Here is a 22,275-nt window from a genome sequence, read left to right as displayed (position 1 = left end):
ATCTAGCGTTGCAGCAGAGCGTGATCGACAGACTCAATAGTAGGCTTTCTTATCTGATTTCTCAAACTGTTACAGGTGTGTTTCCTGAGGGTGTTATCTTACTGTTTTAAACTATCATATGAATTATTTCAAATTTATGATGATATTGAATGTTATTACAACACGATACCTGTTTTCTGAATACTGGTTATTCGACACCTGATTTACCGGATTTTACTGATCTGATGTATGGTTTTTGTAATTTCTGCATATGATTTTCAAGCATGAACCATTTTCATGTTTTAATGGATTGACATTTATTTTCACCTGAATACATACATGTTTATTACTGTCAATGGGATATTATTGAGGGAAGTATTTCAGGCTCATTTGTTGTGTGCTTAGGGTAAGTCCTTACTGGTGTGCTGGTGGGTGTATGGTTCTGGGGACCATACATATTTTGGTGATTGGAGTGATTGGATGGGAAAGTTATTACCGCAGGCTCCTCGGCTTTGTGCTCAGGGCAAGTCCTTACTGGTATGCAGGTGAGTGTATGGTTATGGGGAACCTACACATTTTGGTGATCGGAGTGATTGGATGGGAAAATTATTACCGTAAGCTCCTCGGCTTTGTGCTCAGGGTAAGTTCTTACTGGTGTGCAGGTGGGTGTATGGTTCTGGAAAATATATAAAAAATAATAATAGAAATCGGAGTGAGTGGATGGAAATAGTGTTCATAATTTTAAATAAAATAAACTTGTTGATAAACTGATTTTACTGGAATATTTTATTAGTATGTGTTTATATATTGTTGGAAGCACATTGGGCTTTTTGGCTCATTATGTAGTTTTTACCCTTTTTTTAGATAACAACAGACCGTAAGCTAGCAAATTTGGTATCAGGGGAGATCGACTACTATTTTGTACGAACGTATATCTCTATATGTTTTTCGGTTATGGTTTGGTGATATGTATTTGATATAGTTTTGGATATATCTGTATTATTAATATTTTGTTCTATATTATATTTAATGTATTATAAGTTGTTTTAAAAAAATATCTGAATGAGATATGTGAATACTTAAGTTTTGGTCTAACTTATAGACCGGGTCTGGGGGGTTACATTTGGTGGTATCAGAGCTAGGTTTTAAACACTCGGACTGTTTATGGGTCCTAAACTTTGGGGAAAAATGTCACCTTATATTATGATTTAAAGTTTTCTCGAGATCCCTGATGCTAATTTAACATATGTTTCAAATTCTTTCTGTAGAGCCTTATAGATCCAACGATGAGTGTTGCTAGAGGTCGTAGGACAGGACGTGGTCGTGGTCGAGGACGAGTCACTCGACCTTCTGTTACGATAGACGATCCGATATCACCAAGTGATCCTCTTGTTCTGTAAGTAGATCCGACCCTTTCTCATAATGATCAATTTACTCCTGTGAGAGACCATCTCGTCACAGGAGATGAGGATACTGACATGAATGAAGACGCCATTAATAGAGCTATATTTCACATGTTTCAGAGATCTGCCAGAGCCCCTAGTAATATGACTGCGGTTGAGATTTCAAATTCTCTGGTTGCTGCTGGTGTAGTTCCATTCGAGGGTATTACTGGTGGACCTCCGACAGACGCTGAATATTGGCTGGAAGACATAGAGAGGATTATGGATGAGATGCACCTCAGACCTGAGCAGAAGTTTAAGGAGGCCCTAACTATGTTGAAGAAAGAGAGCTTCAGATGATGGCAATCAATTTCTGATAGTATTCCGTGAAACCAGTTAACATGGGATCTTTTCAAGACGCGCTTCCGGAGTCGCTACATCGGAGAGAGATACCTGCAGGAGCGACGTTAGGAGTTTCAGAATATGGAGCAGGGTAGCATGTCTGTTATGGATTACGAGGTTGAGATCATTCGACTGAGTCGCTATGGTCCTGGACTTGTGGACACTAAGACAGATCGATGCTTAAGGTTCGAGAATGGACTCAGATATGAGATCAGGAGTCGAGTCGCTACCCACCAAGAGAGAAATTTTGATGCATTGGTTGAGATAGCCAAGACTGCTGATAAATAGCGTTTTGGGTATGGAGCACAAGAGAGATAGTGATCGAACTCAAACCCGATTCAGGAGGCCTTTCGATTCTGTTGATTCTTCTGCACACCCCAGTAAGAGAGGCAGGGGTACGCCATTACAGAGAAGTGGGGCGAGTATCAGGCCTATGGCATCCGGTTCTTCAGCTGTATATTCTTCTAGACATGGTGATTCTTCTGGGTGGCAACCTTTGTAGCTATATGATTATTGTGGGAGACGTCATCCTGGAGAATGTTGGAAGAAATTAGGTACATGTTTTAGATGTGGTTCTCATGACCATTTCATGAAGGATTGTCCAAGGCCAGTTACTACAGTTCATACGCCAGCTCGTACTCCCGCACATACTCAGAGTACGGTTCAGATTCCAGTAGTGAGTCGTAATCAGAGCAGCGTACCAGGATCAGCTAGTAGAGGTTGAGTATCTCAGAGTAGGGGTCCAGTCAAATCTGAGGCCGGACAACATGCATTGGTTTACACTGCTAGACTTCTACAGGATCGTAATGGGCCTAATGTGACTGCAGGTACTGTTACTATTCATTCAGTTCCCTACTTTGCATTGTTTGATAGTGGTTCTACCAATTCCTATGTATCACATTTCGTTTCAGAGGGTCTAAATATTCCTGTTGAGAATACTGAGCATTCAGTGATAGTTCAAAGTCCCTTGGGCAAGTCCATCGTGTTGGATCGTATTTTTAGAAAGTGCCCTATAGAGATCAATGGGGAGATTTTTCTGGCTGACCTGATGGAGTTACCTTTGGAAGGGTTTGATTTGATTCTTGACATAGATTGGTTGGACAAACATCGAGTAAATATTGATTTTGAGACCAAGAGAGTTGTTCTGAAGACCCCAGATAATCGAAAGATTGTAATGATCGGGGAACGCCGTGGATTTATGACGAATGTTGTGTCTGCTTTGGTAGCTGAGAAGATGATCAGGAAAGGTTCCGAGGCATTTCTTGCTTATATATTGGATACCAGGAGTTCTCAATCTGATATTGAAGGCATCTAGATTGTCAAGGAATTTTTCGATATTTTTCCCTAGGAGTTGCCTGGATTACCGCCAGATAGAGAGGTTGAGTTTGAAATTGAAGTCTATTCTAGTTCCACTCAGGTTTCAATGGCTCCTTATCGTATGGCCTCAAAAGAGCTTAAGGAACTGAAAGTCCAACTTCAGGAGTTGTTGGACAGGGGATTTATCCGACCTAGTGTATCATCGTGGGGAGCCCCAATTCTCTTTGTCAAGAAGAAAGATGGGACATTGAGACTCTGTATTGATTATAGGAAACTGAACAAGCTCATGGTTAGAAACAAATATCCTCTGCCCAGGATCGATGATCTATTTGACCAATTTTGAGGGGCTTCTATCTTTTTAAAAATAGACTTGAGGTCTGGTTATTATCAACTTAGGGTGAAAGACTCGGATATTCCGAAGACTACTTTCCGTACTCAGTATGGGTATTATGAGTTTTTAGTGATGTCATTCGGGTTAACAAATGCCCCTGCTGCTTTTATGGATCTGATGCATAGGGTGTTTCAACCTTATTTGGACCAGTTTGTAGTTGTGTTCATTGATGATATACTGGTGTATTCTAGAAGTGAAACAGAACATGAGGAGCATTTAAGGATTGTTCTACAGATTCTAAGGGAGAATAAGCTATACGCTAAGTTGAGCAAGTGTGAGTTTTGGCTCAACGAAGTGACTTTTCTTGGACATATCGTTTCTGCTGATGGTATTCGGGTGGATCCAAGCAAAGTGGAGGCTATTCTGAACTGGAAGCAACCCATGAACATTTCTGAGATCCGTAGTTTCTTGGGATTAGTTGGTTACTACCGTCGTTTCGTTGAGGGGTTCTCCCTTATTGCAGCTCATCTGACGAAACTATTGAGGAAAAATGTTCCATTTGTCTGGTCTGAGAACCAACAAACTAGCTTTGAGAAATTGAAGATTGTTCTAACTCAAGCCCCAGTGCTGATTCAGCCTGAATCTGGAAAAGATTTTTCTGTCTATAGTGATGCTTCTCACTCTGGATTAGGATGTGTTTTGATGCAAGATGTGAAGGTTGTCGCTTATGCTTCGCATCAGTTAAAGCCGCATAAGCGTAACTATCCTATTCACGATCTGGAGTTAGCTGTTGTGGTCTTTGCTTTAAAGATCTGGAGACACTACCTCTACAGAGAAAACTGTTATATGTATACTGATCATAAGAGTCTAAAGTATCTACTTACTCAGAAAGAATTAAATTTGAGACAGCGCCGTTAGTTAGAGCTTCTAAAGGACTATGATTTAGAGATAGAATATCATTCAGGAAAAGGTAATGTAGTGGCAGATGCCTTAAGCCGTAAGACGATATCAGATCTCAGAGCCTTATTCGCCAACTTGAGTTTATTTGATGATAATAGTTTGTTAGCAGAGTTGCAGGTTAAACCTACTTTGGCCGAGGAGATTAAGACCAAACAACTTCTGGATAGCTCATTGCTTCCCATTATTGAGCAAGTTAAGCAAGGAACGGGTTCAGAGTATACTGTGAATCAGGATGGTATTTTGTGTTTTCACGGTCGTTACTGCGTACCTAAAGATGATGAGTTGAGAGGGGTTATTCTTCAGGAGGCTCATAGTAGTCCTTATGTTATGCATCCTGGCGGGGACAAAATGTACAATAATCTCAAGGAGCACTACTTTTGGACTGGTATAAAAAAGAATATTTCAGATTTTGTGGCAAGGTGTTTGACTTGTCAGCAGGTTAAGGCAGAACACCAGCATCCATCTGGATTGTTACAGTCAATAAAGATTCCTGAGTGGGGGGCGCATTACAATGGACTTCGTTACTGGTCTTCCTCTTACTCATTCCAAAAAGGATTCTATCTGGGTGATTGTTGATCGACTCACCAAGTCAGCGCACTTTATCCCTATCCGGATTAATTATTCTCTGGAAAAACTGGCTAAGTTGTACATTTCGGAGATTTTTAAACTTCATGGTGTACAATTGTGTATCATATCTGATCGAGATACAAGGTTCACTTCTAGGTTCTGGAAGGCTTTGTACGAGGCTCTAGGTACTAATTTGAATTTCAGCACAACTTTTCATCCTCAGACTGATGGACAGTCTGAACGAGTAATTCAGGTGTTTGAGGATATATTACAGGGTTGCGTGATTGATTTATGTGGTAGTTGGGAAGATTTCTTGCCATTAGCTGAGTTTGCTTACAATAATAGTTACCAGGCAAGTATTCGCATGGCACCGTACGAGGCTCTGTATGGACGTAGATGTCGTACTCCTATATGTTGGACATAATTGCATGATAGAAAAACTTTGGGTCCAGACTTGGTTCGAGAGACTGAAGCTACTGTCAGATTGATCCGTGATCGCTTAAAAGAGGCATTTGATAGACAGAAATCATAAGCAGATAAGCGACGCAAGGATATCGAGTTTGAAGTTGGAGATCAGGTTTTTCTCAAGGTATCCCCATGGAATAAGGTATTGAGATTTGGACGTAAGGGTAAACTGATTCCGCGATTTATTGGGCCGTATCGTATTTTGAATAAAGTTGGACCTGTTGCTTATCAGCTTGAGTTGCCTTCCCAGCTCAGTCGTATTCATGATGTTTTTCATGTGTCTGTTTTGAGGCGATACCGTCCAGATCCAGATCATATCATTCAAGTTGATGAGGTAGAGTTGAGACCTGATTTGTCATATGATGAGGAGCCTGTTCAGGTTTTAGAGAGGGATGAGCGAGTTCTTCAGAATAGGCGTATTCCAATGGTCAAAGTTCAGTGGAGTAATCGTAGCCCCTCAGAAGCTACTTGGGAGACTTTGGAGTTAATGGAGACTCAATTTCCCTCATCTATTTTCATAAGGTAAATTTCCAGGATGAAATTTCATGTAGAGGGGGAGAATTTTAACAACCCGGAAATTTGAAAAAAAAAATATAATTGTAATTTGAGGTTTTAATTAAGTAAATTGGTGAAATTTAGGGACTAAATTGAAAGATTTTAAAACTTGTAGCTTGTTTTAGAGATGAAGAAAATTAAGGGACCAAGCCCTGAATTTACCCATGGAGTGTCGCCATTCACGCATTATAAGCGTGAAATTCATTCTGAAATCAGAATGAATTTCACCAAATTTCCTCCCTTAAAGCCCCAACTTCTAACCACGATTCCGACGCCGTCCGACCTCTGATCGTCGATTTGAAAACACCACCGTGTTCATCATCGAGCGAGGAACAAATCCCTTAAATTAATTGAAGTGAAACGCTGCCAAACGCTGTGAATTTCAAGTCAAAGTCTTGACGTTTTTTTAGCTCCATCACCGAGAAAATCTTAAATTCATCGCCGATCGTTGCTCCGTTTACGACACCTCCCGCACCATCATGTTCCTTGTGTCGTTCCGAGTCCGTCGGTGTCATCATTGGTCTCCGTTGATGGCGGCGCGTGGGGAGGTGAAGCGGTCAAAGTTTCCGATTTGTTGAAATCGAGCTCTCCGCCGTTCAAAAATTTGAACCGAGCTTTGTAAGTATCTCGAAATCGCTTAAAATAATTTTTAAAATTTTTTCCGTGAATTATATGTCACCGGAGGAGGTCCCACGCGCTGCCACTGTGCGTGGGAAAGGCTGGGCCAGTGTTGAAACCGGTTTGATCGATCCGAACCGGGTTGACCGGTCCGACCTGACCCTACCCGTTGACCCGACCCGTTGACCGTTGACCATAACTTTGACCGACCATTAAACGACCGTTAATCTTTTCCGAGTATACTTATCCTAATATTTTTCGACGTTCTGAACCCGGTTTTGGGGTCCGTTTCACCAAATTTGAACCCGAAAGTCTTCAAATTGTCAGTCAAACCCTTGACTTTGACTTTAACCAAAGAATTTAAATATCCGAAAGGTCATACTTTATGTTTTTAGATGTCCTGAATTTGATTTCGAAGTCCGTTTTGCCAAATTCTAACATGAAATTCCCGAATCGAGCATATGAATCCAAAAAGGCTTAGTATTTTAGTATTTTGATTATTTATTTGAGATTTGGTTAAGGAATTGCTTCAGTAAAAATATTTTATGAAGGTACTCGTGTTTCACCTAAGCAAGGATCAGTTAAGTCCAGTGTTGTATGTTCGTTAAATCATCCCGAACCGCGTACTACGAGAATTACCCGTAGGTTTCCGTATATTATTTAAATAAAGATTAAGATTATTTATATTAGGATTCCAATATGGATTTTTTCGATTCGTAGGATCTAGCGCTGCAGCAGAGCGTGATCGACAGACTCAGTAGGAAGCTTCCTTATATGATTTCTCAGACTGTTACAGGTGTGTTTCCTGAGGGTGTTATCTTACTGTTTTAAACTATCATATGAATTGTTTCAAATTTATGATGATGTTGAATGTTATTATAACACGATACTTGTTTTCTGAATACTGGTTACTCGACACTTGATTTACCAGATTTTACTGATCTGATGTATGGTTTATGTAATTTCTGCATATGATTTTCAAGCATGAATCATTTTCATGTTTTAATGGATTGACATTTATTTTCACCTGAATACATACATGTTTATTAATGTCAATGGGGTATTATTGAGGGAAGTATTTCAGGCTCATTTGCTGTGTGCTTAGGGTAAGTCATTACTGGTGTGCTGGTGGGTGTATGGTTTTGGGGAACCTATACATTTTGGTGATTGGATGGGAAAGTTATTATTGCAGGCTCCTCGGCTTTGTGCTCAGAGTAAGTCCTTACTGGTGTGCAGGTGGGTGTATAGTTATGGGGAACCTACACATTTTGGTGATTGGAGTGATTGGATGGGAAAGTTATTACCGCAGGCTCCTCGGCTTTGTGCTCAGGGTAAGTCCTTACTGGTGTGCAGGTGGGTGTATGGTTCTGGAAAATATATAAAAAAATAATAATAGAAATCGGAGGGAGTGGATGGAAATATTGTTCATAATTTTAAATAAAACAAACTTGTTGATAAACTGATTTTACTGAAATATTTTATTAGTATGTGTTTATATATTGTTGGAATCACATTGGGCTTTTTGGCTCAGTCTGTAGTTTTTACCCTTTTTCAGATAACAACAGACAGTAAGCTAGCAAATTTAGCATCAGGGGAGATCAACTACTTATTTTGTACGAATGTATATCTCTATATGTTTTTCGGTTATGGTTTGGTGGCATGTATTTGCTATCGTTTTGGATATATCTGAATTATTAATATTTTGTTCTATGTTATGTCTAATGTATTATAAGTTGTTTAAAAAAATCTCTGAATGAGATATGTGACCACTTAAGTTTGAGTCTAACTTACAGACCGAGTATGGGGTAAAAATTACCCCATGAAAATGAACGAAATAAAGATAACCCGTCTAAACAAAATACAATACAGTGTTCATATGGAAAGAGTGGTGTTTAATTTACTAAATTGAATAATGTATCTGGGATTTCTATTTCATTGCGGTTGTCATTGGTCAAATGCGTGTTTATGAGTATTATTGCTATTTTCAGGATTATATTACTTGTTATTATAAATCAATAAGCGAAAACAACCCTCCCCAGTTCTCTTATGGCCTCAACTAGTTGGAATAGCGTGACACTGAATTCATTTTATTAATATGTTTTACAAAATAAACGGCATCTTTAAATGCATTGACGAGCATCACAGAAAAGAAGAAGAAAAGATTAATTACAAGAAAATCCTTTTTTCAATTATTTATTTCATGATGATCTTCAAGCACCTATGTCAAACCAGAAAATACAGAAAACAAAACAAACAGCTTGGGCTTACATTTTTTGCCCTTTATTTCATCCCCATTTCATGAATTAAATGCTGTGCAATCAAGTCTTATTTCTCCTTCATTGCCAGTTTTGACTCTCACCCTTCCCAGTTTCCTCATTGCAGTGATGAAAGCTGCATTGAAGTTTCCGGGGTTGGTAGCAAAATCACTTACAGTTGGTTCGGAATCTGGATTGGTTTCGAGCACTTGATCCGAAGTAAACAACCCTTTCCCGGCTATTAGATTCTGATAATAGACATTGTCGAATGTTCGTGGTGTTTCGGGATCCACGTTGATCGCAATGCTAGGGTCGACATCTTGGGGACAAGCTTGCATCAATTGCTGTGCATAGCCTGGATCCAAAGTAGGATCAATCGGAGAGGAATATATACGATTCGAGAAGCGGTCGCAGTGCGAGAAGCCTAACGTATGAGCCCCTGAGAGGGCGATCATGTCGAGTTGGGTAAGGCCATTTCGAACAAACATGGTGTTGAGTTGGACGAGGTTGAAATCAGGCTCTGGTAGATTCCCTGCTACTCTTGATGCTTGTGATAAAAGGCCATCTCGACGTCCTAATTCCACTTCCCATGAAGGCCCTCCAGCCTAATATTATTATTCATACAACAGAAGCAATGTTGTCAATATTCAAACCGCAATAGCATTTGTTACGCTCGCAATTTCGAGGTAAAATGGTTGAGGATATCGTACCAGGACAACAGCATCCCGGGTAGCTAGGGCCAAGATGTCGGCACAAGACACAACACCAGGGCATAGTGTTTCAACTGCCTGTTTGGCCTTGATCACCGTGTCGAATCCATCGCCGGCAAGGGAGAGATTGTCTTGAGCATCCTTTTCGGCATCTCCATTTGGCGATGAAATCAGCACTGACGCATCACAACCCTACAAAATAAATTGATTTTTAACCTAATCTGACATGCAAGAAATCACAATGCAATGGAAAAACTAAGCATTAATGGATGACACGACATGCATGAGAGTAACTTGATAAGGGGGAAAAAACAACTATTTCTTGAAACATGTGATGAAATAAAGAGCAAAAACTGGGTATTATTGATCATACAGACCTCAACGAAGCAGTCATGGAAAAACAAGCAGAGAGTTGCACGGACCGTAACGAATGGTTGACTGAACTTCGTTGACACTTGTTGACTCACTATGGATTCCAGATTCGGACAAGAATTGGCATAGAAATCTTCGGACAGCTGTCCTTCTCCTATCTGCACAATCATTAAAACCATTGAAATGATCAACCATCTCCTTAGTACCTCCATTTTGTTTCTGCCTTTTAGTTTCATAAAAGCAAGTGTGAACTCGTATATATAGATAGAACAAGACTTGTAATAAGAAAATGTTAGCTTAGGCATGCATGGTATTTGATGGCTAATACTTGGTCTAAGCATATTAATTCCTCAAATATAATACCTAAATACATATATAAATATGCTTTAATTTAGTCTTTTTCTTGTTAATTAGAATATTTAACCAATCTTGTTAATTAGAATATTTAACCAATCTTGCAAGTTGTCAGCTCTCTTCACATAAAACTTTTTGAAAATATTTAAAGAGTTTAAAATTAAATATAAATATTTATATTTGTGATCAAAGAAAAATAAATTTTGTTGGCAATTGTTATGCAGTTTCTGTTCACCTATATCATATTGAAAAATAATGTTAACATAATTAGCTTGGTCGAATTTGTGTGGCACCGCTCACCATTTGATTATCTCTCTCTCGCTGAGACATTTTGAAAATAAACTTAGGGTATGTTTGTTTGATTGTAATTGGTTTTTTGAAAATTGAATTCTGAAAAATGAATTACTGGAAAATGAATTACATTTCTAAAAAATGTTTTTCGAAAAATATTTTCGGTAAAATGAATTACATTTTCTGAAAAATATCTGGAAAATGTTTTACGATGTTGTTTAAACATTTTTTCCACTAGTTGATGATTTTTTTAAAAATTGTTTATTACAAATATTAAATATAATAAATAATATTATTTATCATAAAACTTAATATTAATATTTTAAAATATTAAAATAATTTATTTATTATTAAATATTATTTTTATAATTTTATTAATAAAGATATTGATATATTTATTGAAATAAAATTATTATAAATATATTAATTATTTATTAAAGTAATAGTGTTATATTATATTTAAAATATTAATTAGTATATTTTAATATCTTTATTAAAATATTATTAGATATTATATAATATAATATATAAATAATATTATTCAATATTTAATAATTTAGTATATTATTTCTATGAAATTAATAAATAATATAAATTTTTTTAATAATTTATTATATATTATTAAAATAAAAATATAATCAATTATATTATTATAATATAATTGATTATTTTATTATAATATTAAAAATGTAATTATATTATTAGAAATATTAATAAATATATTTTAAATATTTTAATAATTAATATTTTGATTAAAATGATATTAAACTATTTTATTAATATTAAATTTATAAAATAAAATTACTTTGAGTATTAAAGTTCGGAAAATGACTTACGAAAAATCAGACCGTAAGTCATTTTCCACAAAACACAAAGGAAATTCTATTGACCAGGAAAATGTTTTACGTTGACTAACCAGTTTTCCTCCAACCAAACACTGGAAAACATTTTTCGGAAAACGAATTACGTGAAGCAAGCACGGAATTTCGGGGAAAATCAATTCCGTAATTGATTTTCCCCCAAACAAACAAACCCTTAGATTAATTTCTTGCAAATTAATACAAATGCATGAAAGCGACTTAGCAACAAATCAATGTATAAGATTTCACATGTGTGATATAAATATAAATTGTCATTACCTCTTGTTCAATGTTTGTTTGGGTCATATACACCATAAATCAATGACTTGTTCATCATCTTGATATGTTAATTACAAAAATAAATAAAATTTTACTCTCTTTCCAAAATCCAACACATCTTACAACCTTAAGAAGAATTGTAAACTTGCATCACCTTTTCATATATATATGAAAGTATATTTAATATGGTTGAAACATAAAACTATTCTATACTGATTTTTTTCCTGATAATTCTAAATACATGAGAATATAATACATAAAATATTTTTAAAATGTAATGAAAATAACACATTATGTCTAATATATATTATTCTATTCATGCGTAGAATTTCAAGACTAACCTCATCTCGAAAGGATATTTAGCTTTGGGAACAATTAGAAGTATAAATATATAGTTGACTCTAACACTGTTTCTTCTTTTGACAAACTTCATTCTTAAGAAATTGAATCTTAGGACTCATTCTAACCATTTTATCTGTAATTATATATGGCGACTTGGTGAGGAATTCTATCCAAGTGTAGGGCAATATGCTATAAATATTAGTTTTTTAGCAATTTGCACTAAATCCCCCCCCCCTCTTCATTTTGTTACCTTATCTTCTAATCATTGAGTTTAAGCAAACTTAGTTTGTGCTTGCTTGATGCATATTACTTTAACAAACATACATTATATTATGCATTGCCTAGTACAAATGTTGGACCTATCAAATATATTATGATTTCATCTTCTTCTTTGTTCCTTTTAAATCTTAAATCAAGCGATGTTAATAGAAAAGGAGTTGAAACTGTTTCACAAAATTAATAATTATAATAATTTAAAAATATATTTTAAAAAATAATAGTTGTTCTTTCAAGATTAATTGTTGTTCTTAATTTTTGTTTTTATTTAAAAATTAAATAATTTCTCAAGCTTCATAAAACCCAATTAAATTCTCAAAATTTTTAAATAATCAGTTAAGTCGTTTTATCGCATCATCATTCATTGTGAATTGTCATGTTCAGTAATGAGCTGAGAGGGCAGTCACCCCTATAAATTTTCGACTGAGATTTTAGATGGGTTACAGTCCCAAGTTATTCGGATCCATGAGTGGGCTCATTGGAAGCCTCACCTTTTTTCGGCTCAACTGTAAAGTTCCCAAAATCCAGAACATTCAAACTTGAAATCATTCAAAAATTAATAGGAAACAAAGAAAATCAGTATTTCTCACCTGCGAGTAGCCATGGCGATGGTTGTAGACTACAAGAACGACTCGTCGTTTCCGTACTGGACTTCTATTCGCCGTCGTTTTGAGCCCGACTCTCCCTTCTTCACTTCTGGTAACCTGGAGAGAGAACTTCTTGCCAAACAGGTCCTACTCTTTCCTCTTCTACTTTTATCCACTGGCTTTTCTTATTAAAAGATCTAACGAAATAATTTTGCTTTAATAAGTTAGAAATTTAAGTGGGTTTAAGTTATTTCTTTTCAATTTTTTCTTCTGTAAGTGATTATTACAAGGTTCAGTTTTTAAGACAAACACTCAAAAAGGATTTATTTGGTGAAATTCAGGTGGCATTGGATTTAACTGAAGATGAAAGGAACCGACTTGAGAAGATGATAGATAATGCTGCCAGGTTTCAGCTTTTGTTCCACTATTTAGCTATAAAATCACTAGTTTGTTAATGGTCATAAAAGGGCTGTTATTTGAATGTTTACTCATACATTTTAATCATGCATTTACAGGATCTTTAAAAGGGTTTCTATGTTCTGAAATTGTGAATTTTTTCAATTTGTGTTATTGTTTAGACTTCCATGTAATTTTTTGTGTAACGAAACTGCTGTTGTTTTCCGTTGAATGTAGTGAATGTGGAAATGAAGTTTCTGTCATTTGAAAAAGATGGTAAGGCTTCTGAAAGCTTAATGCTGTTTGTGTAATTAATCGTGTCATTTGTACCTAATGTGCGAGCAGGGGTGTATGTTGCCTAATCGTCGGTTGCCGTGCATGCCTGGCTTCTTTGGAGGACTTTGAAGATCATTACAATGCATTGCATACTGCTTCTTGTTCTGTATGCTCTAGAGTTTATACAACGTCTCGCTTGCTAAGTATTCATGTCTCTGAAGCACATGATTCCTTCTTTCAGGCAAAAGTTGCTCGTGGCTATGCTATGGTATCTTTCTCTCATTAACTTTGTATATTGTTGCTCTGAGATTGTTCATTGGGTTTGTCCTCTCCTTTTGTTCTATTGAATACATTTTATTACAATTGTGTAACTGGAACGAGTTTATGGTGGCACTTAGGCTCCAAACATTACTATTCAACTAGCGTCATGCATTTCAATTTATCACATTTAGTTCGCTGCAATCGGGTCTTTCTTCCCCATCGTCCATGCACATCAAATGACGAGAAAAAAACATCGATAAGGCCACAAGGGAGATTTTTTAACTTAGAAATGTCAAGTGTCAAGGGAGTTTTAATTTGACCACCAAAGCATGAGTTCACACACACATACTTTCTCGCTCTCTCTTTCTGCGATGGTAGAAATGGTTATTAGTTTGCTGTTAACTTTGTAATATTCTTCGACTTCAATCGTTCTTGGTATAATTCGGTTTAATACTAAAACCGTTCTTCATGTGTAACAGTATGAATGCCTTGTGGAAGGTTGCGGTTTGAAGTTCAAGAGTGACAAGGGTCGGCAACAACATCTGGTGGACAAGCATAAATTCCCGACTTCATTCGACTTCTTTAAGAAGGCACATCCATCCAAGAAAAAGAGGTTGAAGAACCAACAGAAACGTAGAATGCATAAGAAAGATGAAGAAGCTTCCAGCAAGATGGAAGTAGAAAATGAAACGATTGATGGCCTTGTTTCAGCTGTCTCTAAATTAAGCACTTCAGACTCCTCTCCTTCGAACATTAGCTTTGGTCGTCGTAATGCACGTGGCCTCACATTTGTTCCTCTATCCGTCCAGCCACCGCGAGAAAAGAAGTGACTCCACAACTATAGGGGCAAAGAGACAGATAGCTTATTCTTGCAACCGGTAATGAAAGCACTTACAGTCAAGATTGGAGTTCAAGTAGGACAGAAAGATGTTGAATGCATGGATGATTAATCTAAGTAGTTGAAAAGCATATTCTGGAAATTGAAGTGTTTCTGATTTTTTACTATACAAGTTTCATCGTACCTTTGATTTTGATGCCTCATCATTCAAATAGTTAAAGATTTCAAATAATGGAAATTTATTTATTCTTATTGTAAAAGGAGAAACAATATAAGCAATATTTACGGTAGAAATTTTATAATAATTTTAAAAAAACATTTGACTAATCATGTGAAATAATTATTAATTTTTTTTACTATTTTATATTAATTTATATACTAAATATATTAAATCTTTCTGACATATATATATGTGTGTGTGTGAATTACATATATGATCAGTTTTATTTTAGTTTGTCTTCTTTTGATTATCAGTTTTGAAAGAGTTGCGTTCTGGTTACATTTGTTTTTCATTTATCTTATTTTAGTTACTGAACTGTTAATTCTCGGATGACATGATACGTTTGTAAAAAAAATTAATTAAACCCCTAATCTTTATTCATATGCTCCCATTTTTAATAAAATTCCGGCTAGAAGCATACAAGTACAGTAATGGGCTTCCTCGTGGGTGTCTGGTAACCACATATGTAAGGGTATAATCGGTGATTCAAAAGCAAAAGCAATAAGAAATCTAATATAGAATATTCTTTCAAGACAAAATACTAATTTGAGTCATAAACTTTAGCTATATTATTTATTTTAACTTCTGAACTTTAGATAAAATATCAATTTGATCTCTAAATTCTATTAAAGTCCCTTGTATTCATCATCGACGATCTTTGGACCTCAATTTTTAATTCACTCATTTTTTTTTCATCCTTGAAACGCAAATTAGATATCCATTTTATAACCCGCACTTCACGAAATAAACTTATAACAATGCGATAGTCAAAAACAGTTTTGAATATTGAGATCTCAAGTATTTCATAAGACAACAATTGTCTTTGACTTTGTAATGATACATGTATGATCAAATTTGTCTTTGACAACTCAAAGTCAATCAAATTTTGTCATGGTATTCTCAAATCTCAAGTTGTTTATATGAATTTTTTAAGTGTTTAAATTTAATCTTATAAATATATATTCATTGAGTGATTAAAGATAAGACTCATATACGCGTGTTGCCACTATTGTCTGACTTACTCGTATTCATGTAAATATTTTTCTTCGACACATATAATGCTATTTCCTTTTTAATAAAATTCTTACAATTTTTTACTTATTGTTCTATTTTTTAATTTTAATCTTGAATGATGTTAGTAAAAAAAACTGATCGAAAAACATGTCATGTCGGTAAAAACATCATCCATCCAAATACATCTTTTGAAAAATATTCTTTTCCGTGGTGCGTGTTTATAAAAAATATATTATTTTAATAAATAATATTATTTTAATAAATAATATTATTTAAATACCATTATGGTATTAATGGTAAAAAAAGTTATTTTGGATATTATTCCCCTAAACTAAGCCATTTATTTACCATAGTTATGAAGCCAAGTCGGGGAATGGGGGTGATGTTGTCCATTCAAGTGAACAAGTAGGGGCATTTGAGGCCAAACAGAAAATTACTTAATTTCTATCGACAACAATTTGTAAGATTCATAGATCTAAAAGGAATAGAAAAGAATCAAAACCTTTTCTTCGTGGACCAAAGTAAAACAAGAAGAAAGGGGAAAATGGACGCAGTTGACTCAGTTTTCGATCCGCTGAGAGAGTTTGCTAAGGACAGTGTTCGTCTCGTCAAGAGATGCCACAAGCCCGATAGCAAAGGTTACCATTTACTCCAGTTTTGTTCCGTTATTATTTGATTTCGGTGGTCTATCAGATTTCTGATTGAATGATGTGATTTTCTTTTTGATTCAGAATTTACGAAGGTTGCGTTTCGAACGGCGATCGGGTTCGTTGTTATGGGATTCGTGGGATTTTTCGTCAAGCTCATCTTTATCCCTATTAACAACATTATTGTTGGATCCGGCTAGGTACGGTTCGGTTCGGTTCCTTCGATTTCTACCCATTTTTCATGTTAATTCGGTATTTCTCGTATATTATGGATCTGTTGCTGATTTGATGTTCCTGTGGTTTTCTTAGAAATTGAAGATTAAAGCATCGATGTCCTTGAATTTTTTAAAATCTAGTTGTTGAATACTCTAAGCTAATGAAATCTGTGCGAAACTTAGACTATTGAGCGACAGGAGAAACCAGGAAATTCAATTAATTTGATTAATCAGTTTTCACCTTTTATCGTTGAATCCTTGTTTTACATCTCGCTGTCATTTTGTGTTTACTTTGTTGTATAGAAGGAGATTGAGCTCAACTTGTCAATTTAATCGATTCTTCATTAACAGCTTGCTGCAAAAATGGCCATTAAGCTCTAATCCTTGTTTGTTGATACACTATCACTAATGAGCAATAGTGTGGTCGAAAGTCTAAACTTGTATTTGGGTAGAACAAATGGAAAAGGCAGTGAAAGTAGAAAAGATAAGCAGTTTTCTCGGATCATCTATGTTGATGCTATTAATGGTCTAGGAAACGTATTACGTGGGGTTAAATGTTAAGTATGTTTGATGAAGTTGTTTCCATATCCAATAGCTGTGGCAACCATGTAAAGATAAACAATTGCAGCTTAAAAACGTGATTCAGACATTATTTTCTCTACTTCAAACACAAACACAACCATAACCATCTCATCTTCATCTATTAGTTATGGTGTATTCATATACGTTGTCCCGTGTTCCACAAGCTTTTTTTTATATTTCTTGGGATGATGGCTGACACTGGAACTTTTGTTCGAGTTGCAGGCCTGCATCATGTTGCTGAGAATCGTTAGAAAGTTTCGAGAGAGGTGCATGTACATCATGTGAGTCCATTAAGTAACTTCAGTTTAGACTTGGGTTTGTCTTTAAAATCGGTTTTGTTGAAAATGGTTTAGTCTTTTGTGTTGTTAAATTGTAATGGAAAATTGCTGAAGCTAGACTTAATATTGCATGGTAAGCAATATAAGGATTCTAATTCTAGAACCAAGAATACATCTTGTGCCCTTGATAAGGTTGAGATGAATTCGATGTCACGTAGCATACGGCCATTTCAACAAAACCAAACTATTTGGATTCATTAAGTTCGACTGTAGTTGAAAAATTAGTTTGGTCAAATGAAAGCACCCTAAAAGTTAGGTCACCCTAAAAATTACATAAAGTATTTTGTTTAAGGATATCTTTTGACGATCAAAATGAAAGCACCCTAAAAGTTAGGTCACCGTTAGTGTAGTTTACCCAATATTTTTTATGTAATTTTCCTTAAAAATTTACCTTTTTATGTTTTTTACGGTATTTCCCCCCCCCCCCAAGTTTGAACGCATTTTTCATATGGCAACAAAAATATAAGCCAAACTAAGGGGATGTTCATTTGCCTCTTAATGGAATTATTCAACGCTAAATGCTGAATCGTTCAACATTCAACGTGTTTGTTTTGTATCTTTGAATGATTCAGTGTTGATTGATTTAGCAAAACAATACTGAATGATTCAACATATAAGTACATTCTGAATGATTCAGAATTGTCACATTCAGAGCTAATTCATACAGAACTTCTGAATCATTCAGCATTTGAATTATTCAGCACTTAATCATTCTGAAGTAAACAAACAACCCCTAAGGCAAATTGTGGATTGTAATTAGGATGGTAATGCTGTGGGTTTTTGGTTGACTCGAATCTAATGTAATATTATAACAATAAAATTGAACTCTGACCTGATTCAAAATTTTATTTTTGTTCAATTTGAAATTTTAATTTAAAGTTTGAATTTGACCCAATTTATCATAATCACGATATTATAGTTATTACAGTCGCACAATAAGCAACAACCAATATCAAAGTTATTGCAAACTCCTATGATTGATTTTGAGGGAGCAACTTTCCTCGAGCCTACAAGACTGACAGTCCTAAAATTCCAAGTAGACATTAGGAATATAAGACATCATTGTTTAAGTTAGTCTAGTTTTACTCTCCTTCATTTATCAAAAAAAATATACATACATTTATCTGATTTAGGATATAACTCATTATTACATATATTTTAATTTCAGATTTTTAGTATACTTTATTTAATCATTATCTCTAACTCTTTTCGAGTACTGAAAACTGATACTAATCTCACATAATCAATAATGTATTTTATCGTCCTCACATCAAGGATAATACATAATTTTATTTTTAATTTGATAATAAAAGAAAGAGTATTGATACTCAACCCTTTAAAATTGGTAGAAATAACTCTTTAAATCCCTTTTTTATGTATTTTAATGTATATAGACTTCATGATTATTATATATTAGTTTTTAATCCTCAAAAATGATGTCTGCTGATTATATTCTTGATTTAATACATAATCTTATTTTAATTTAATTAAATATAAATTTCTATCAATCAATATAATATTTTCAACCTGATTTATAATTAAACCATATTAGGAATGTTATACATCTTCTGTCCACGTAAATTATGCTCATTTATTCATCCACGTAAATTATGCTCCAGAAATATTCACAATAATCAGTTCACATTCTCTGGAAACTCTAGCATTCCTCGCATTAATTGGCCTGGACTGGGAGTTTCCCCAACGGAAATAATAAAATATATAAATTATTATAAAATTAAATTAAAACATTTTTTATCATTAAAATTTTAAAATAATTATTAAATTTAATAAATTATTATAAAATGAGAATACACATTATAAAATATTCAATATACATTTGATTTTTTAGAAGAATAATTATAAATCATATCGCTATCCAATGGGGAAATTGGATAGGGATAATTCAAGATAAACGTAGCAAATAACCCTCGGAAGATACTGTATATTTGAGCGAATTTCAAGTGAAAAAAGATTATCTTATTCTTTTTCAAATCAAGAGTTGTTTTTAAAATTTAAACAGCTAAGTATACTGTTATCTCGAAGAACACTCCTCACACCCCGGGAAATTCCAAGCCCAAGTACACGTCTCTGGAGTTGCAATAGTGTTTCCTGGGAAATTCTAAGCTTTGGTTTAATCAAATGGCTTCCAACAGTAATCCTAATAGCCAAGCCTTCACCTCCAGAACACCTCATTTCTTCAAAGTGCTTCTCACCGATGCTATTCAGCATGGGAAAATGGTGAGTAAACTTTTCATTGTCTATATTATAAAACCATTGTTCATACTTTCTTTTTTATCTTAATCTTTAAGGTTCTTGTATAGGTGAATATGCAAGGGACTATGATCATAAAGCTTTTAATCTATTGGATTTTGTTTTCTTCCCTTTTTCATGCAGAAAATTCCAGCAAAATTTGTGAGAAAATATGGAAGTGGGATCTCGAGCCCAGTATTTCTTAAGGTCCCGAGTGGAACTCTCTGGGAAGTAGAATTAACTAAGTCTGGTTCTGAGGTTTATCTGCAAAAGGGGTGGAGCGACTTTGTACAACATTACTCGTTAGATTTAGAAGACTTTGTGGTTTTCAGATACGGAGGGCATTCCCTTTTCAATGTTATCATATTTGATAAAGGTGCTTCAGAGATTGAATACATTCATGCCGAAAATCACACTTTGAGTGAACAATGTCAAGGGACTGCAGTGAAACAAGAAAAAGATGATGATGATATCTCTGTTGAAATCATTGATGGAACTCCAACTCTCCCAAGGGAGAAAAGAAGGGGACCATTGCCATCACCGTGTCCGAGGCTGAGTAAGAATCCGAGAATCAATTCGAGAACTAATAGAACTAAGAGTAATGGGAATTTCGGTAACCATACTTTCAATGTTTCCAATAGAAATGGATATTCAAATTGTCTTACTCTAGGATTTAGTGGTATAGACCACCTTTTTGTTCAAAAGAAAAAACTTGTGTTTCATTTTTGTTTGTTTCTTAATCGGTTGATTTCAGGCAGATTATCTGCTTCATCTCGGAAAAGCAATGGAGGGATGAGTGCTAGTCCAGAACATGGAGGTGGAAGTATGCGGGGGACAATGAGAGGCAAACAGAAGGATAAAGCTTGTCAAATTGCCAGTTCTTTCAAGTCCCAAAATCCTTTTTTTACTAGAGTCATGCAACCATCATTTCTTACTGATAAATACAGAATGGTAAATCTTTTCAATTCAATATGATATATATACACACACTCGAATTCGCATTTGAAATATGTATACGTTTAATTGCAGGGTTTACCAATTATCTTTGCTAGGAAATATTTGACGGAGAAGAAATGCAAAATCCAGTGTGTTGTTGACGGGAAAACATGGACCATGGAATATAATAACACAAGCAAACGGTTTGTACCAAGACTCTGCAATGGATGGAAGGGCTTCTCAATCGATAACAAGTTGGATGTCGGGGATGTTTGTGTTTTCGAGCTCATTAGTATAGTCGAGACCACGTTTAACGTATTCATCTTTCGCCGTGAAGTTGCAGAATCAGTAGGTGAGTACATTGTTTTTACATGTTAACTCAGCATTTCTCCTCTAACATACATAGATGTTCGACCATGCAGATTTTCCGAATTCCTTGGTTGATGAGAATGGAGCTAATCCAGTGAAATTCAAGAAAAGCTTGGGAACTGATTATGGTAGCAAAAGTAAAGGCGCAATATCCTTCATTGATGATGACAAAGCAGCAGTTGAAGAATATCAACTCCCTGGAGGTAAAATGAAAGACCAAGTTCCCTCCTACCCTAGAGATTTTTGTACCTCTTTTTATGCATTAACTTTGTGCACACAATTTTAACCAATTGAGACATCACAATTCTGGTGGTTCACACTTCACAGTATACTCGAGGGGCTTCTTCTCTTGATGTTGTCTTTAAAGCTTCCAGTAATTATCTCCCAAAAGATCCAGATTTTAAACTTGTTATGAGATCATGTTACTTGTCCCATGGCGGATCGGTATGCTTTATCAACCATTTATGCATATAGTATTTTTTGGAAATCCAAAAGAGTCGAATGCGAAATGACCTGATGGCCTTTAAAGACTGAATTAGATGTTGGATACTAATTCAAGCTATTTTTGTTGTTCTGTATGCAGAGATTTCCGGCAGCATTTGCCAAGGGATAATGATATTGTGAAGGGGAAACTTAGCTGAGATTGCAGAAATGGGTTGTGAAGCTAAAAAACTATAGTGGTTTTAGGTGCTGTTTAACAAGTGGTTGGACTCCATTTGCTAGGGAAAATTATCTCCTAAAGGATGACATTTTATTCTTTCACCTCATCAATGCCTACTGATTTGGTGTTCAGAGTTTCTATAATCAAACATAGAGCTTAACATATACATGCATGGCATTTACGTATCTCTAAATCAAACATAGAGCTTAACATATACATGCATGGCATTTACGTATGTAAAAATGTATGAATATTTATTATTAAATAACTATTTTTTTTAAATAAAATGTATGTATTAAATAAAAAAAACAGTAAACTGTTAGAAGAAACAAACGAACAATCAAACCCTATACCCCAACTATACGATCCT

At 35.1% G+C, this 22,275-nt stretch overlaps 4 protein-coding genes across 4 annotated transcripts; 3 read left to right on the top strand and 1 right to left on the bottom strand.

Moving 5' to 3' along the window:
• Positions 1 to 8,729: 8,729 nt before the first annotated feature.
• LOC120147539 (peroxidase 55-like) lies at positions 8,730 to 10,209 on the bottom strand. Its single transcript, XM_039160884.1, has 3 exons — positions 9,919 to 10,209; positions 9,542 to 9,733; positions 8,730 to 9,436 (listed from the first exon to the last, which is right to left on the bottom strand). Exons 1-3 carry the CDS (start codon positions 10,147 to 10,149, stop codon positions 8,873 to 8,875), a joined length of 987 nt encoding a protein of 328 aa, XP_039016815.1. The 5' UTR covers positions 10,150 to 10,209; the 3' UTR covers positions 8,730 to 8,872.
• Positions 10,210 to 12,840: 2,631 nt separating this feature from the next.
• Positions 12,841 to 14,815, top strand: LOC120147541 (zinc finger protein 511-like). Its single transcript, XM_039160887.1, has 4 exons — positions 12,841 to 13,046; positions 13,244 to 13,308; positions 13,644 to 13,842; positions 14,315 to 14,815. Exons 1-4 carry the CDS (start codon positions 12,918 to 12,920, stop codon positions 14,663 to 14,665), a joined length of 744 nt encoding a protein of 247 aa, XP_039016818.1. The 5' UTR covers positions 12,841 to 12,917; the 3' UTR covers positions 14,666 to 14,815.
• A 1,540-nt stretch (positions 14,816 to 16,355) lies between these two features.
• Positions 16,356 to 17,747, top strand: LOC120147598 (protein transport protein Sec61 subunit gamma-like). The gene is made up of 3 exons (XM_039160929.1): positions 16,356 to 16,545; positions 16,639 to 16,754; positions 17,574 to 17,747. The coding sequence occupies exons 1-2, from the start codon at positions 16,452 to 16,454 to the stop codon at positions 16,752 to 16,754; spliced, it is 210 nt and encodes a 69-aa protein (XP_039016860.1). The 5' UTR covers positions 16,356 to 16,451; the 3' UTR covers positions 17,574 to 17,747.
• A 1,995-nt stretch (positions 17,748 to 19,742) lies between these two features.
• LOC120147553 (B3 domain-containing transcription factor VRN1-like) lies at positions 19,743 to 22,050 on the top strand. Its single transcript, XM_039160897.1, has 6 exons — positions 19,743 to 19,927; positions 20,084 to 20,495; positions 20,694 to 20,890; positions 20,969 to 21,227; positions 21,298 to 21,688; positions 21,828 to 22,050. Exons 1-5 carry the CDS (start codon positions 19,829 to 19,831, stop codon positions 21,528 to 21,530), a joined length of 1,200 nt encoding a protein of 399 aa, XP_039016828.1. The 5' UTR covers positions 19,743 to 19,828; the 3' UTR covers positions 21,531 to 21,688; positions 21,828 to 22,050.
• Positions 22,051 to 22,275: the final 225 nt, after the last annotated feature.

Source organism: Hibiscus syriacus, unplaced genomic scaffold (genome assembly GCF_006381635.1).
Source record: "Hibiscus syriacus cultivar Baekdansim isolate YM2019G1 unplaced genomic scaffold, ASM638163v2 tig00110940_pilon, whole genome shotgun sequence".
NCBI classification, from domain to species: Eukaryota; Viridiplantae; Streptophyta; class Magnoliopsida; order Malvales; family Malvaceae; genus Hibiscus; species Hibiscus syriacus.
This window is presented reverse-complemented; position numbering and strand designations above follow the sequence as displayed.